The sequence below is a fragment of the Jaculus jaculus genome, chromosome 6 (assembly GCF_020740685.1).
Source record: "Jaculus jaculus isolate mJacJac1 chromosome 6, mJacJac1.mat.Y.cur, whole genome shotgun sequence".
NCBI lineage: Eukaryota > Metazoa > Chordata > Mammalia > Rodentia > Dipodidae > Jaculus > Jaculus jaculus.
The window spans coordinates 159876582-159889619 of NC_059107.1; the positions used below are offsets into that span (position 1 = coordinate 159876582).

Sequence of the window (13038 nt, forward strand, 5' to 3'; positions counted from 1 at the left end):
ATCATATCTTCCAAGACTCAGGGTCCATTGCAGAAGAGGTGGTGGAAAGAATGTAAGAGCCAAGCCAGCGTGGTGGCGCACGCCTTTAATCCCAGCACTTGGGAGGCAGAGGGAGGAGGATCGCTGTGAGTTTGAGACCGCCCTGAGACTACATAGTGAATTCCAGGTCAGCCTGAGCCAAAGTGATACCCTACCTCGAAAAACCAAACCAAAACAAAACAAAACCAACAAAAGAATGTAAGAGCCAAAGGAAGGGTAGGACTCCTTACAATGTGCTCCTCCACACAGCAAATGGCCTGGATATCCATGACCTCACAGTGCATGGCACTACCTACACAAGACCAGTATAATAGGAGGAAAAGATGATGACATCAAAATAAAAGAGAGACTGATGAGAGAGGGGGAAGTAGTATAATGGAAAGTGGAAAATGGAGGAAAATATAGATGAAAATGGGGGAGAGGAAGGGACTTTCCATGGGTTATTGTCTACATTTTTGGAAGTTGTCAATAAAAAAAAATAGGTGAAGGGTTGGGAGTACTGCTCAGTGGTTAAATATGCTTGCTAGCAAAACTTGCCCATGTGGGTTCAATTCTCCAGAAACCATATGGGGACAGATGCACAAAAAGGCACATGCATCTGGAGTTCTCTCTTTCTTCTTGCAAATAAATAAAAAAAAATTTTTTTAAAGATTGGTGGACAGAAGAGGTAGTGAGAAGGAGGTAGGAGCCAAAGGAAGGGTAGGACTGCTTACAATGCACTCTCCCAGACCCCAAATGGCCTGGATATCCACGACCTTGCAGTGCCTAGTGTTACCTACAGAAGACCAGTATAAAGGAAGGAAAGATGATGGCATCAAAATAAAAGAGAGACTGATTGAGAGGGGGAGGGGATATGATGGAGAGTAGAGTTTCAAAGGAGAAAGTGTGTGTGTGAATTATCATGGCTGTTTATAATTATAAAAGTTGTCGATAATTTTAATATTTTAGTTTTATTTATTTGACAGAAAGAGGAAGAGAGAGAGAGAGAATGAGAGCACCTTGGCCTCCGGCCACTGTAAACAAACTGCAGGCGTAGGTGCCACCTTGTACACCTGCCTAAACTGGGTCCTGGGGAATCCAACCTGGGTCCTTTGGCTTTGCAAGCAAGTGCCTTAACCGCTAAGCCATCTCTCCAGCCTAGTTGTCAATAATTTAAATACACACACACACACACACACACACACAAGGGTGGATGGCTGGAGAGATGGCTTAGTGGTTGAGACACTTATTTGAGAAGTGTAAGGACTCATGATCAACTCTTCAGGTCCTACATAAGCCAGACGCACAAAGCGTCACAAGTGCACAAGGTTGCACGTGCACACAAGGGGGCGCTCGTGTCTGGAGTTCAATGACAGTGGCTGAGGCCTTCATGCACCATGTCTCTCTCTAGCTCTCTTGCAATTAAAAAAAAGATTGGAGTCAGGTATGGTGGCGCACACCTTTAATCCCAGCACTTGGGAGGCAGAGGTAGGAGGATCGCTGTGAGTTCAAGGCCAGCCTGGGTTACAGTGAGACTCTACCTCAATCCTTGTCCCCCCAAAACAGATGAAAGTATATTGTGATGATTTGAGAAATAATAATTGCCTTCTGACCCATTGTCTTAAAAACAAAAACCTCACCCGCTTTTGAATACCCCCTGGCTCACCTCTTTACCAAGCTGCCCCAGCCAGTCTGCAGGCAGAGCTCAGAGGCCGACAAGCCCTCCCCCATCAGCTGCCCAGAGCAGCCCAGAGTTCCTGGCAGCATTCTTGGCCTCCAACTCTGTGGGCACGCCCAGCCTGGGAGCCAGCTGAGGACTTGACCTGTAGAGATGTTCCCCTGACCCAGCCCCACACAGGCCTGACAGTGGCCCACCGTTCTCCCGGCTTTGGTGGCCTCATTAAACTTCATTTAGGTTAAAACAGATTCAGGCTCAATAAGAAGTGTGTGTGTGGTGGGAAGTGGCGTTGGCTGTTTGCGAGCTTTCGAGAGTGAGATGGGAATCAATACAGGCTCCTCACTTCCAAGGGACAGGTCGGCCAGCCGCACGGTTCCTAAGCCCTTCCTGTCCAGGTGGGGTGTGGGGCTCTTGTGAAATGGTCATCTCTTGCCCAGCAGCCTCCCTGTCTGCAGGATGGCACTGTGCACACTGTCACCCACCACACAGCACTAGACATCGGTGAGTCAGTTTATTGCCGCCTCCAGAGTCTGTAACAGGAAGACGGGGTTAAACTTTCCTTCCTGAGTCCAAAGAACTTCCACACCCCTGCACCGTGAGAATGGGCCACTGGCAAGCAGCATCCTGGGGCGAGGAGAGGAAGGATGGGGGGTCTCCAGCTGGTTCTGGGGGGGCCTCTGCTCTGCTCAGCCCCTTCTTTGGGGACACATGAGGTTGGCTTGATGTCCACTCTGCTCCATTGCCTGGGAGCCCTGCACTCCTTAACACCTCTGCCCAAGTCTCCCTGGCCCCTCAGGCCCTCACCTCCTGGTTTCTGGGTGCCCTGGAAGGTGCACCCATGTTCTTGCCTGCTGTGAAGGGCTGGGAGGCTCCTGATTCTGGAAGCACTTGCCAGCCTAAGGCACTGGCCAAGCGTGTGCACACCTTATTCTGGCCTGGAGGGACAGGTGGCCAGAGGTGGCGGGCACTCCCTGGCATGGCTGCTGTCTCTCTCGAGCCTGCCCACTGTGGTTCTGCCCTGCTCTCCTGCCTGCCCTTCTCACCTCCCCCGGGAAAGACAGCACAGAGCTGACGCGCTGGGGAGGCAGCCTGGCAGGCCCTTCACACATACATTTTCATGGCCTCATGTGTCGTGGGGCAGTAGTGGGCATACAGCTGGGCCAGCAGCACCCTGGACGTGGCCTCAAAGCGTGTACCCTGGCTCTTCTTGTTCCACACGTGGACAGCGTAGGTGGCATTGAGCAGCTGGCCCAGCACCTCCGGGCTGATGTCCTCAAAGTACCTCTTCCAGTTCTGCCAGGGGATGGGGTAGAAGGCTTCACGGGGCAGGGCCGTGACTCCACGGCAGCTATGGGTCTCCTTCAGGCTGTGGATGGAGCACCACTTCTTGAAGACACGAGTGAGCAGCTGGGGGCCCTGGTGACCCCAAATCCAGCCGTTGTAGTGGGTCACAAAGTCACGCATGCACAGGGCCATGAACTCGTGTTGCCGTTCGAAGGCCAGAAAGGCACCGTTGAGGACGTAGCGGGACTGGATGCCCAGCGCGTTGGTCAGGTTTCTCAGGTCCTTGAGGACAATGAAGTCCGTGTCCAGGTAGATGCCACCGAACTTCCAGAGGACAGCAATCCTGGAGGCGTCAGAGAGGACGGGCAGCCAGTAGGGCTCCCAGCCCTGCCGCGCCTCCCCGTACCAGGCCGCCAGCGGCGTGTCCCGAAACAGCTCCTCCAGGTCCAGGGGCTCTATGTGGACATTGGGGAAGCAACTCAGGAGCGAGATGCCCAAGTTCCGGGGGCGGGGCGCACTGCCTCTGGGCAGCCCCTTCATCAGCACCACCACCTGGGACTCAGGGTGAGCCCGGGCGGCCGACTCCACGGAGCACATGAACAGGAAGTTGGGGTTGGTCCTGTCCGATGTCTCTAGGAAGAAGATGTGGCCTGGGGTAGGGGCACTGGAAGGCAGGCTAGGAAGGGCTAAAGGGGGGCAGGGGATGTCCACGGGCAGGTTATATAATCGCCCCTGGACCTTGGGTTCTCCCACAGTGTGCCAGTAGATCATGACGGAGATGAAGAATGTGAACTTGAAGCTGATGATTAAGAGGGTGCAGACCCGCTGCCTGGGGGTACCCCAGAACAGCCGCAGCAGGCAGTCAGGGTGCTTGGACATGGTCTCCCTCAGATCACAGCAGCTGCCGTCCCCGGGAATCAGCTGGTCTGCAAGAGATGAGCGCTGACATTCAGGTAAGCAGGCTGCAGGCATCCGAACCCACAAGCAAGGCGTCCAGCCTGCAGCCACCAGCCATAGCCAAAGCCAGCTTCTAACCCGGAGGCTCAAGGGCCCAAAAGGCCTGGGCTGCCAACCAAGACCCACTTCTGGGAAAAAGAGGTTTACTCTGGCTTACAGGCTCGAGGGGAAGCTCCACAATGGCAGGGGTAAATGATGGCATGAGCAGAGGGTGGACGTCACCCGCTGGCCAACATAAGGTGGACAACAGCAACAGGAGAGGATGCCAAACACTGGCACGGGGGGAAACAGGCTATAACACCATAAGTCCACCCCCAACAATACACTCCCTCCAGGAGGTATAAATTCCCAAATGCCCATCAGCTGGGGACCTAGCATTCAGAACACCTGAGTTTATGGGGGGACACCTGGATCCAACTAATACAGCCACTCACCTGTATAATGGAGCCGTGGATAGGGATCCAAGCAGGGCTCCTTTTGCTTTCTGTAGCAAACCTGTGAGCTCTCAAAGACGGGACCAGTGTCCCCACAGTGTGCAGCCCAGGGCTGTCAGAAGCGATGCTGCACTCTCTGCCTGGCCTGTCCCCCTTGGTCTGTTGTGGCTGTGGCATGTCACTGAAGGCTCATCTTATGCACCCCTCAGCTCTGAACAGCCCTGGGCTCACCCAAAGGCAGACCGCTACACATCCAACATGAAGCCTGGAGCTTGGGCTGGGAAGGGCACACGCAGGGGCACCCACCTGATGCCCAGCTCCAGGCACATGGATCCTGATGAGCCCTGAAGCCCTTTTGCTCAGACATGAGGGGTCTCTTGGACCCCGTGGCTTCTCTTCTCCCCCAACAGGAACATAGCCTTTTGTCTATCTCACATGAGTAATAAGCTTGCCATGGACCCTGGCTGTGGGCTGTGACTTTCACTAGCACCGCTCCCTTAGACTCTCACTTTCTTGTGATAGCCACTGACTGATCTCTAGGAATATTCCTGAGGACCCCACAGGTAGCCGGGGAAACAAGACAGGCTTGAGACAGGGTGGGCTATGGATGGGGCTATGCAAGTACCTAGGAGGAACCAGGACCCCAACCCTGTCTAAGTGGGTGGTAAGATCTGGGATAAGTTACTGAGCTCTAAACCTCAGTCTTCCCACCTATGGGATGGGAACAATGAGACCCACTGGACTTGTTCATTCATACTTTTTTTTTTTTTTATTTTGGCCTTTTCAAGGTAGGGTCCAGCTCTAGTTCAGGCTCACCTGGAACTCACTCTATCCTCCCAGGCTGGCCTCGAACTCACAGTAATCCTCCCACCTCTGTCTCCCAAGTGCTGAGATTGAAGGTGTGTGCCCTTTATGTTTTCTTTCTAGCTTACTGGCCTCTGCTACTGAGTTTTATTACTACTCACATAGAAAGGAATGGAAGGAGGGGCTTAAAAGGATGGTATTGTATATATGTAAGAAAAAGAACAGATTAATGTGAGTGTAAAGGCCTAAGTGAGGTCAGGGGAAGAGATTGAGTAAAGGAAAGATGGAAGGGGGTCTCGTCAAAATCTAAGAGAGCAGAAGTAAGTCATATGGAAACCTACTTTTTGGACAATGGAACACTTAGCAGCCATAGAATGTTACTAGAAAATTTTCAATGTCAGGGATGGGATACCTTCCAGTGAGTTGTTGGCCAGGGAGGTCCCTGATGCCTCCAAAACAGTACAGGCCATTGCCGAGGCCCTTGTTTTCCCACCAGGAACAGATGGTAAGACCCTATTGCAGGAGACTCCACATACTTGGGCTGCAAGGTCACTGAGAAATACTGCTGAGCTGGAGCTGAGCTGATAACCTCCTCCATGTAGACAGCTGACAGAAAGCTGGTAAAAGCTATACTGCATGCAGTTCAGTGGGAGAGAGAGAAATCACCAGTGAAGATACTCAACAGTGGATACTGTAAGCCTTATATTTGGCCAACCAGGCCAAATGAGCCAACAGGTACAATAGTGACATGTCTGTTATGGGGGAAACCAACTGCCCTCTAATTTGACTGGAGGACCGCTCCATGGAAGGGAATACAACCCTGATATTGAAAACCTACAACAAGGGTAGTCATGAGCCCTAGGGGCGTAATGTCTGCTGCTGTCTGGCTAAATGCATATACTGTGCTCACCAAACTACCCAGTAAGCAGTTCTCTTATGTTCATACCCATATATTAATGCTACTCTCACTTTTGGTTGGAGAACCTTCTCTTTTCAGATGGCAGTGACCTTGGGATGACTCAGAAGGCACCATGGTGCTGAGAAGAAGTGACAGAGGAGTGTTCAGTGATGCAATATTTCTATCACACCTTCCAAGGCTCAGGGTCCATTGTGGAAGAGGTGGGCAGAAAGAATGTAAGAGCCAAAGGAAGGGACTTCTTACAACATGCTTCCCCCATACACAAAATGGCCTGGATATCCATGACCCCATAGTTCTTGACACCACCACCCAAGACCATCATTATAGGAGGAAAAGATCATGACATCAAAATGAAAGAGGGACTGATTGAGAGGGAGAAGGAAATAATATGGAGAGTGGAGTTTCAAAGGGGAAAGCGGGGGGAGAGAGGGAATTACCATGGGATATTGTTTATAATTATGGAAGTTGTCAATAAAAAAAAGGTGTTTTCCACCACACCCAGATCCTGCCTTCCTCCCTATCTCCCTAGCAAGTGCCTTTAACCAAGCTGAGCCATCTCTTACCCTCCTTTTTAATTTTATTTATTTACTTTTTTTTTTGTTCTTGCTAGTTTTTTAATTCTGTGAATACATGTATAAGGTAATGCCAAGTCTTATATCTGGGTATATACCACATGCCCGTATATGCCTTATAAAATTTGGAGGAGAGAATTCTGTAGTAACTTTGTTTCCACTTTAACAAAAGTACTTCTTGCCACTGTTAGCCCTTGAAACATTTAAATGGCTTTGTAACATTTTATTATGTAGATACTTGAAACTTCCTTTTTCTTTCTTTCTTTGTTTTTTTTTTAGAGGTAGGGTTTCTAGCCCAGGCTGACCTGTAATTCACTATGTAGACTTAAGAGTGGGATACTTAAAATTTCTTGAAAGTCCTTCCTTTGGGTATTTAGTCTACTTTGTTGCTAATATATTTATTTACTTTGAAGTAGGTTTTCACTCTAACCCAGGCTGACCTAGAATTCACTCTGTAGTCTCAGTGTGGCCTCAAACTCATGGCAACAGGAGTGTCTCTGCCTCCTGAGTGCTGGCATTAACGGCGTGTACCACCACAACTTCCTCCCCCCCCCGCCCCCCCGAAACAGGATCTCACTCAATTGCCCAGTCTGGTCTCAAACTCACTATGTAGCCCAGGCTGGTCTTGGCCTTGTGATCCTCTTGACTCAGCTTCCCAAATGCTAGGATTACAGGAGTATGCCACCATGCCCAGCTAGTTCATGGGGTTACTCACTCAAAATATATATATATGTATATATTTGTTTTGTTTTGATTTTTTGTTTTTTTGAGGTTAGGGTCTCACTCTAGCTCAGACTGACCTGGAATTCACTCTGTAGTCTCAAGGTGGCCTCAAACTCACGGCGATCCTCCTACCTCTGCCTCCCGAGTGCTGGAATTAAAGGCGTGTGTGCACCACCACGCCCAGCTCCACTCAATCAATACTGATCATCCACCAATACATAGCATGTGGCATTGTCAGCATTTCACACATTCTCTTGTAAGCACCCTAGGGAGTCAACGCTCACCTGTCTTACAGACAAGGAAACAGGGAGAGGACCTTTTCCTCACGCTATACCTCAAGAAGTCAAGTGTACGGTGGGGTGGTAAGGGCAGCATCTCTGCTCTCGCCATGGCCCCATCGCCCTTCCCCTGGGAGGGAGGTGGTACTGTTAAGGCGAGTGGTATGCTAGGGGAATTCAGTGTAATGACCGGAACGACAGTTACTATTAACAGCAATCCCACCCTTCAGTCACTCGGTGCCTGCCAGCCACGTGTGCCAGGCTGCATTTATACCCCTCTGGGTCTTAACCACCCCTAGGGACAGTTGCATCATGGCCAAGAAACTTGAGCAGAAAGGGGTCGAGGGACTGGGCCCCAGCAAGAGCTGAGGGAGTGGATTTCCAAGACAGCCTGGGGGTGGTGCCAGGAACTCTCCCAAGGGTAAAGGGCGACTGACCAGCCTGGACAGCCCATGGCGGGGAGGTGGGACGTAGGCAGCCCGCAGGCCTCTAGGTGACATGCACTGGCTCGGCCGCTGGTCTTCACCCCAAGATGAACACAGCCTTCGGTCCGTCTCACACTCAGGTCCGCTAAACTCCTGCAAAAGATGGAGGGACAGAGTGTTGGTGGCAGTTGCTCAGTGGCTGGGCCTCCTGGCCAGGCGGGCAGGCTGCGATCCCCATCCAGGGAGAATTAGACACAGCTTGCCTGGAGAAGCACTTGGGGGAGGCTTTGGATCCTGGAGTAGTATGCTGGACAAGGACTCCCCAGGGAAAGTGACACTCTAGCTAAGCACCATAGAGAGGCAGGAGAATGAGTCAGATGGCCGATGTAGGGGTGACCCTGCATTCCATCAGTTCCAAGTCAAGGGGGGATTGTGGGCGGTATCTTCCCTCCTTAGGGTCCGACCAACAGGAAACTAGTTCACCTGCTTGCTCTGGGATTGCCTCGCATTCAGCACACAGAGCAGCTGTAAAAACCCAAGTGAGAGCTGGGCGTGGTGGCGCACGCCTTTAATCCTGGCACTCAGGAGGCTGAGGTAGGAGGATCGCCATGAGTTCGAGGCCACCCTCAGACTACAGAGTGAATTCCAGGTCAGCCTGGGCTGGAGTGAGACCCTGTCTCCAAAAACTGAAAAACAAACAAACAAAAACACCCAAGTGGGCTGGAGAGATGGCTCAGTGGTTAAGCGCTTGCCTGTGAAGCCTAAGGACCCTGGTTCGAGGCTCGGTTCCCCAGGTCCCACGTTAGCCAGATGCACAAGGGGGCACACGTGTCTGGAGTTCGTTTGCAGAGGCTGGAAGCCTTGGCGCGCCCATTCTCTCTCTCTCCCTCTATCTGTCTTTCTCTCTGTGTCTGTCACTCTCAAATAAATAAATAAAAATTAAAAAAAAAACAAAAAAAACACCCAAGTAAGGTGGAGGTGGTACGTGCCTGCGCTCCAAGGCCTCCAGAGGTGGAGGCAGGAAGGAGGGTTACTGCAAGCTTGAGGCCAGCCGTGGCTACACAGAGACTTTTGTATCCAAACAACAAACAAATAAATAAATTATATACAAGTCAAAGCCAGGTGTGGTGGCACATGCCTCTAAACCCAGCACTTGGGAGGCAGAGGTAGGAGGACTACTGGGTGTTCAAGGCCAGCCTGGGATTCAGCGAGACCCTACCTGGAAGAAACAAAACAAACAAACGTTCTAAATTATGGCTGCTCATGATGGGGAAGGCATGGTGGCAGAACCTTCACATTCATGCTCAGAGGAAGCAGAGGGATGAACGCTACTGTTTACCCAGCTCCTGCTCTTTTTTTTTCTTTTTTGTTTTTTCGAGATGGGATCTCACTGGAGCCCAGACTGACCTGGAATTCTCTCTGTAGTCTCAGGGTGGCCTTGAACTCACGGTAATCCCACCTCTGCCTCCCGAGTTCTGGGATTAAAGGCACATGCCATCATGCCCGACTTGCTTTTTTTTTTTTTTTTGGTTTTTGAGGTAGGGTCTTGCTCTAGCCCAGTCTGACATGGAAGTCAGTATGGCCTTGAACTCAAGATCCTCCTACCTCTGCCTCCTGAGTACAGGGATTAAAGGCGTGCGCCACCGTGCCCCGCTGCTTTCTCCGTTTTATTCAGCCTGGGGCAGTGCCAGCCCGCAGTTAAAGCAGGTCTTCTCACTTCAATTAATCTAATCAGGACAATCCCTCACAGGCATGCCCAAAGGCTACCCTAATGTACAGAATCCTTTACAGGTGATCGAGGTCCTGTCAAATGGACAATAGAACCATCACACTCTGCTCGGATGGCCTGTTTCTTTCTTTTTTCCTTCCTTCCTTCCTTCCTTCCTTCCTTCCTTCCTTCCTTCCTTCCTTCCTTCCTTCCTTCCTTCCTTTCCTTCTCTGTTTTTTTTTTCTGAGGTAGGATCTTACCCTAACCCAGGCTGACCTTCACTATTTGGTCTCAGGCTGGCTTGAGCTCAGCAATCTTCCTACCTCTACCTCCTGAGTGCTGGGATTAAAGGTGCATGCCACCATACGCTGCTAGATGGCTCATTTTCAACGCACAACCCCTCCTCCACTGAGGCGCTCCTCAACCCCACCCCACCCCACCCCTGCCGCTGAGCCCCTGGTTTAGTTTGTTCTTCCTAGTACTTATTCTAACATTTTGTACATTTTCCCTGTTGGATTATTTATTTGAAAATAGCCCAATGAGGATTTTGTGTGTGTGTGTATGTGTGTGGCAGGATCTCATTCTAGGCCAGGCTGACCTAAAAACTCATTCCGTAGCCCAGGCTGGCCTCAGAATCATGGTAATTCTCCTACCTCAGCCCCCGAGTACTCAGATAAAGGTATGTGACACCTCACCCGGCCCCAGTGAGGATAAATGTGGGGTTTTTTTTGTTGTTGTTGTTTCTGAGGCAGGGTCTCACGTAGCCCAGGCTGGCCTCGAACTCCTGATCCTCCTGCCACGATATGTGGCAAAGAGATGTATTTTAAAAAATGTATTTATGGCCAGGCGTGGTGGCACATGCCTTTAATCCCAGCACTCAGGAGGCAGAGGTAGGAGGGTCACTGTGAGTTCCGAGTCCAGGTCAGCCTGAGCTAGAGTAAGACCCTACCTCGAAAAACCAAAAAAAAAAAAGTATTTATATGTATGTGTGTGTGTGTGTGAGAGAGAGAGAGAGAGAGAGATGCCACAGCCTGTATACATCTGTGCCCCACCTTCTTAAACATAGGCCCTCTTTCTGCTGCAAAAGAACTGCCAAACCACAAACTAGCTGACCACGAGGCTAGCATTCTCCTGGCTTGGCCGCCCATCATCGAAGGTTCGTTGGCATCACAGATGCACCTTACCCTTGGCTTTACATGGTGCTGGGGAATGGAACCCAGGCTGACCGGCTTTGTGTATCATGTATTTTAATCATATCCACCCCCCTTACCCTCTCTTGGCCCATCCCACTTCTGTAGGTAGCTATGTTTTGTGATGGTGATTTATTCAGCATCTAGAACTCTGCCTGACCCTTGGCAGGTGTGTGGTCAATGAACAGTAAGCGAATGAGGGAGCCAGTATCTGCTAGCAAGGCTGTCAATGGCTGGGCAGTGAGGAGTGATGAATGACCAAGAAAGCCAGCCACTAAGTGAGTGCAGCTGGGGCCAGAGGTCAGTGAGCCACCTGGGACTCCAGCCAGAATCCAGGCAGAACTGGGGCACACACCAGACTGAATTCCCATCCCTGTCTTCCTCTTGGAGGGAAACAGGCTATTTTGACCCTGAGCTTTTTTTTTTTTTTTTTGAGGTGGGGGTCTCACTCTAGTCCAGGCTGACTTGGAATTCACTCTGTATTCTCAGGGTGGCCTCAAAATCATGTGGATCCTCCTACCCCTGCTTCCCAGTGCTGGGATTAAAGGTGTGCGCCACCACTCCTGGCTCAGATCCTGAACATTTTTAACCCAAAGCCAGCTATGCTGATAGGTAGACAGAAGGACAGGTGGATGGATGGACAGCCAGGAGCAGAGTAACACCCAATGGCTGGGCTGCTCTGATTCTACCAACGTGTAGAGCGGTATGTGCGGTGAACCTGAGCCCAGCCACACTTGGGTCACACCATATTTGGTGTATAAGCCCAAGATCCAGGAATAGAAGCTCTATATGAAGCCAAGTTGGCCACAGCCCAACACCCATGTGACCTCAGACTCAAAGCACGTTCCTGCTCCCCCTCCCCCCCATGGGCCTCCCAACTTCAGCCCAAGTCCTAGCCCTTATCAGCCAAGCCAAGCCTGCTTCCTCCTGGGGCCAAGAGCTACTTCCAAGCAAGCAAGCACGTTTAACCACTGAGCCATTTCTCCAGCTCAGATATTTCTAGTTACCACCTCAACCAGTCACTCCAGTTCTCTAAGGCCTTCCATGGCTTCCCACTGCCATGAAAGGGACAGCGAATGCAAGGGTGTCTTGGGGGAGCACTGGTTTCAGGGGGCCAGGCCCGGGCATTGACAAAAGGCTTTTCAACCTAGGCTCCATACCCTGCATGGTCTAACACCTCCGTCTACTTCCTCAGAGAGGTGTTGCCCCTCTGGTCTCATGTCAAGCCCTGGATGACCATGACCCAAAAGAACCCTGTCGTGGGGGTGGTGAGACCCCACACTGAGCGTCATGGACTGCCCTTCTGGGCTGGGCCAACAGTGGTTCACAGGGCACCAGCATTGGGCTCACGAAGGATCAGATGTTCTGATGGAAACACGGGAACCAAGAAAGTAAAAAGAACTCCATCAAGAGAGAACAGATAAACCGGGCGCGGTGGCACACGCCTTTAATCCCAGCACTGGGAGGCAGAGGTAGGAGGATTGCTGTGAGTTCCAGGCCAGCCTGAGACTACATAGTGAATTCCAGGTCGGCCTGAGCTAGAGCGGGTCCTACCTCAAAAAACAAAAAAATAAAAAAGGAGTATGGATGGTGGGACGTGTAGTCTGTAATGGGGGCTCCCCGCTCCCTCTGCAGACGGGACCTGCATCCCTTTTTTTTTTTTAGTTTTTCTTTTTTTGAGGTAGGGTCTCACTGTAGCCCAGGCTGACCTGGAATTCACTATGTAGTCTCAGAGTGGCCTCGAACTCATGGTGATCACCCTACCTCTGCCTCCAAGTGCAGGGATTAAAGGCATGTGCCACCATGCCAGGCAGGGCCTGCATTCCTTGGGTCACAGCGGAAGTCTCTGCCTAGCAGCAGAGCAGGATCTTGGGAGACCTGGGGACACACTGAAAATCATCAGGGGCCTGGGACCCAAGGAGCTGAGCCCAGGAGGTCCCTGGAAGACAGAGGGATGACACCATCAGTGTCCACCGCTTATCCTGCCGGGGTTTTCAAGACTAGGCCAGTGTGTCAGGCCAATCTGGGATGAGGTGACCCCTGTCGGT

At 51.2% G+C, this 13038-nt stretch overlaps 1 protein-coding gene across 2 annotated transcripts in view; it reads right to left on the reverse strand.

Moving 5' to 3' along the window:
* Nucleotides 1–1466: 1466 nt before the first annotated feature.
* The window catches only part of A4galt (alpha 1,4-galactosyltransferase (P blood group)), a 43174-nt gene continuing 31602 nt past the window's right edge, over nucleotides 1467–13038 (reverse strand). The window contains exons 2-3 of one of the 2 annotated variants that reach the window (XM_045152612.1): nucleotides 8105–8245; nucleotides 1467–3922 (exon numbers count right to left, since the gene is read on the reverse strand). In XM_045152612.1, coding sequence (XP_045008547.1) covers nucleotides 2798–3922; nucleotides 8105–8167 — 1188 coding nt within the window. In that variant the 5' untranslated portion in view covers nucleotides 8168–8245 and the 3' untranslated portion in view covers nucleotides 1467–2797. Of the gene's footprint in view, nucleotides 3923–8104; nucleotides 8246–13038 lie in introns of those variants that run through there. The other variant, XM_045152613.1, reaches the window with a different exon arrangement.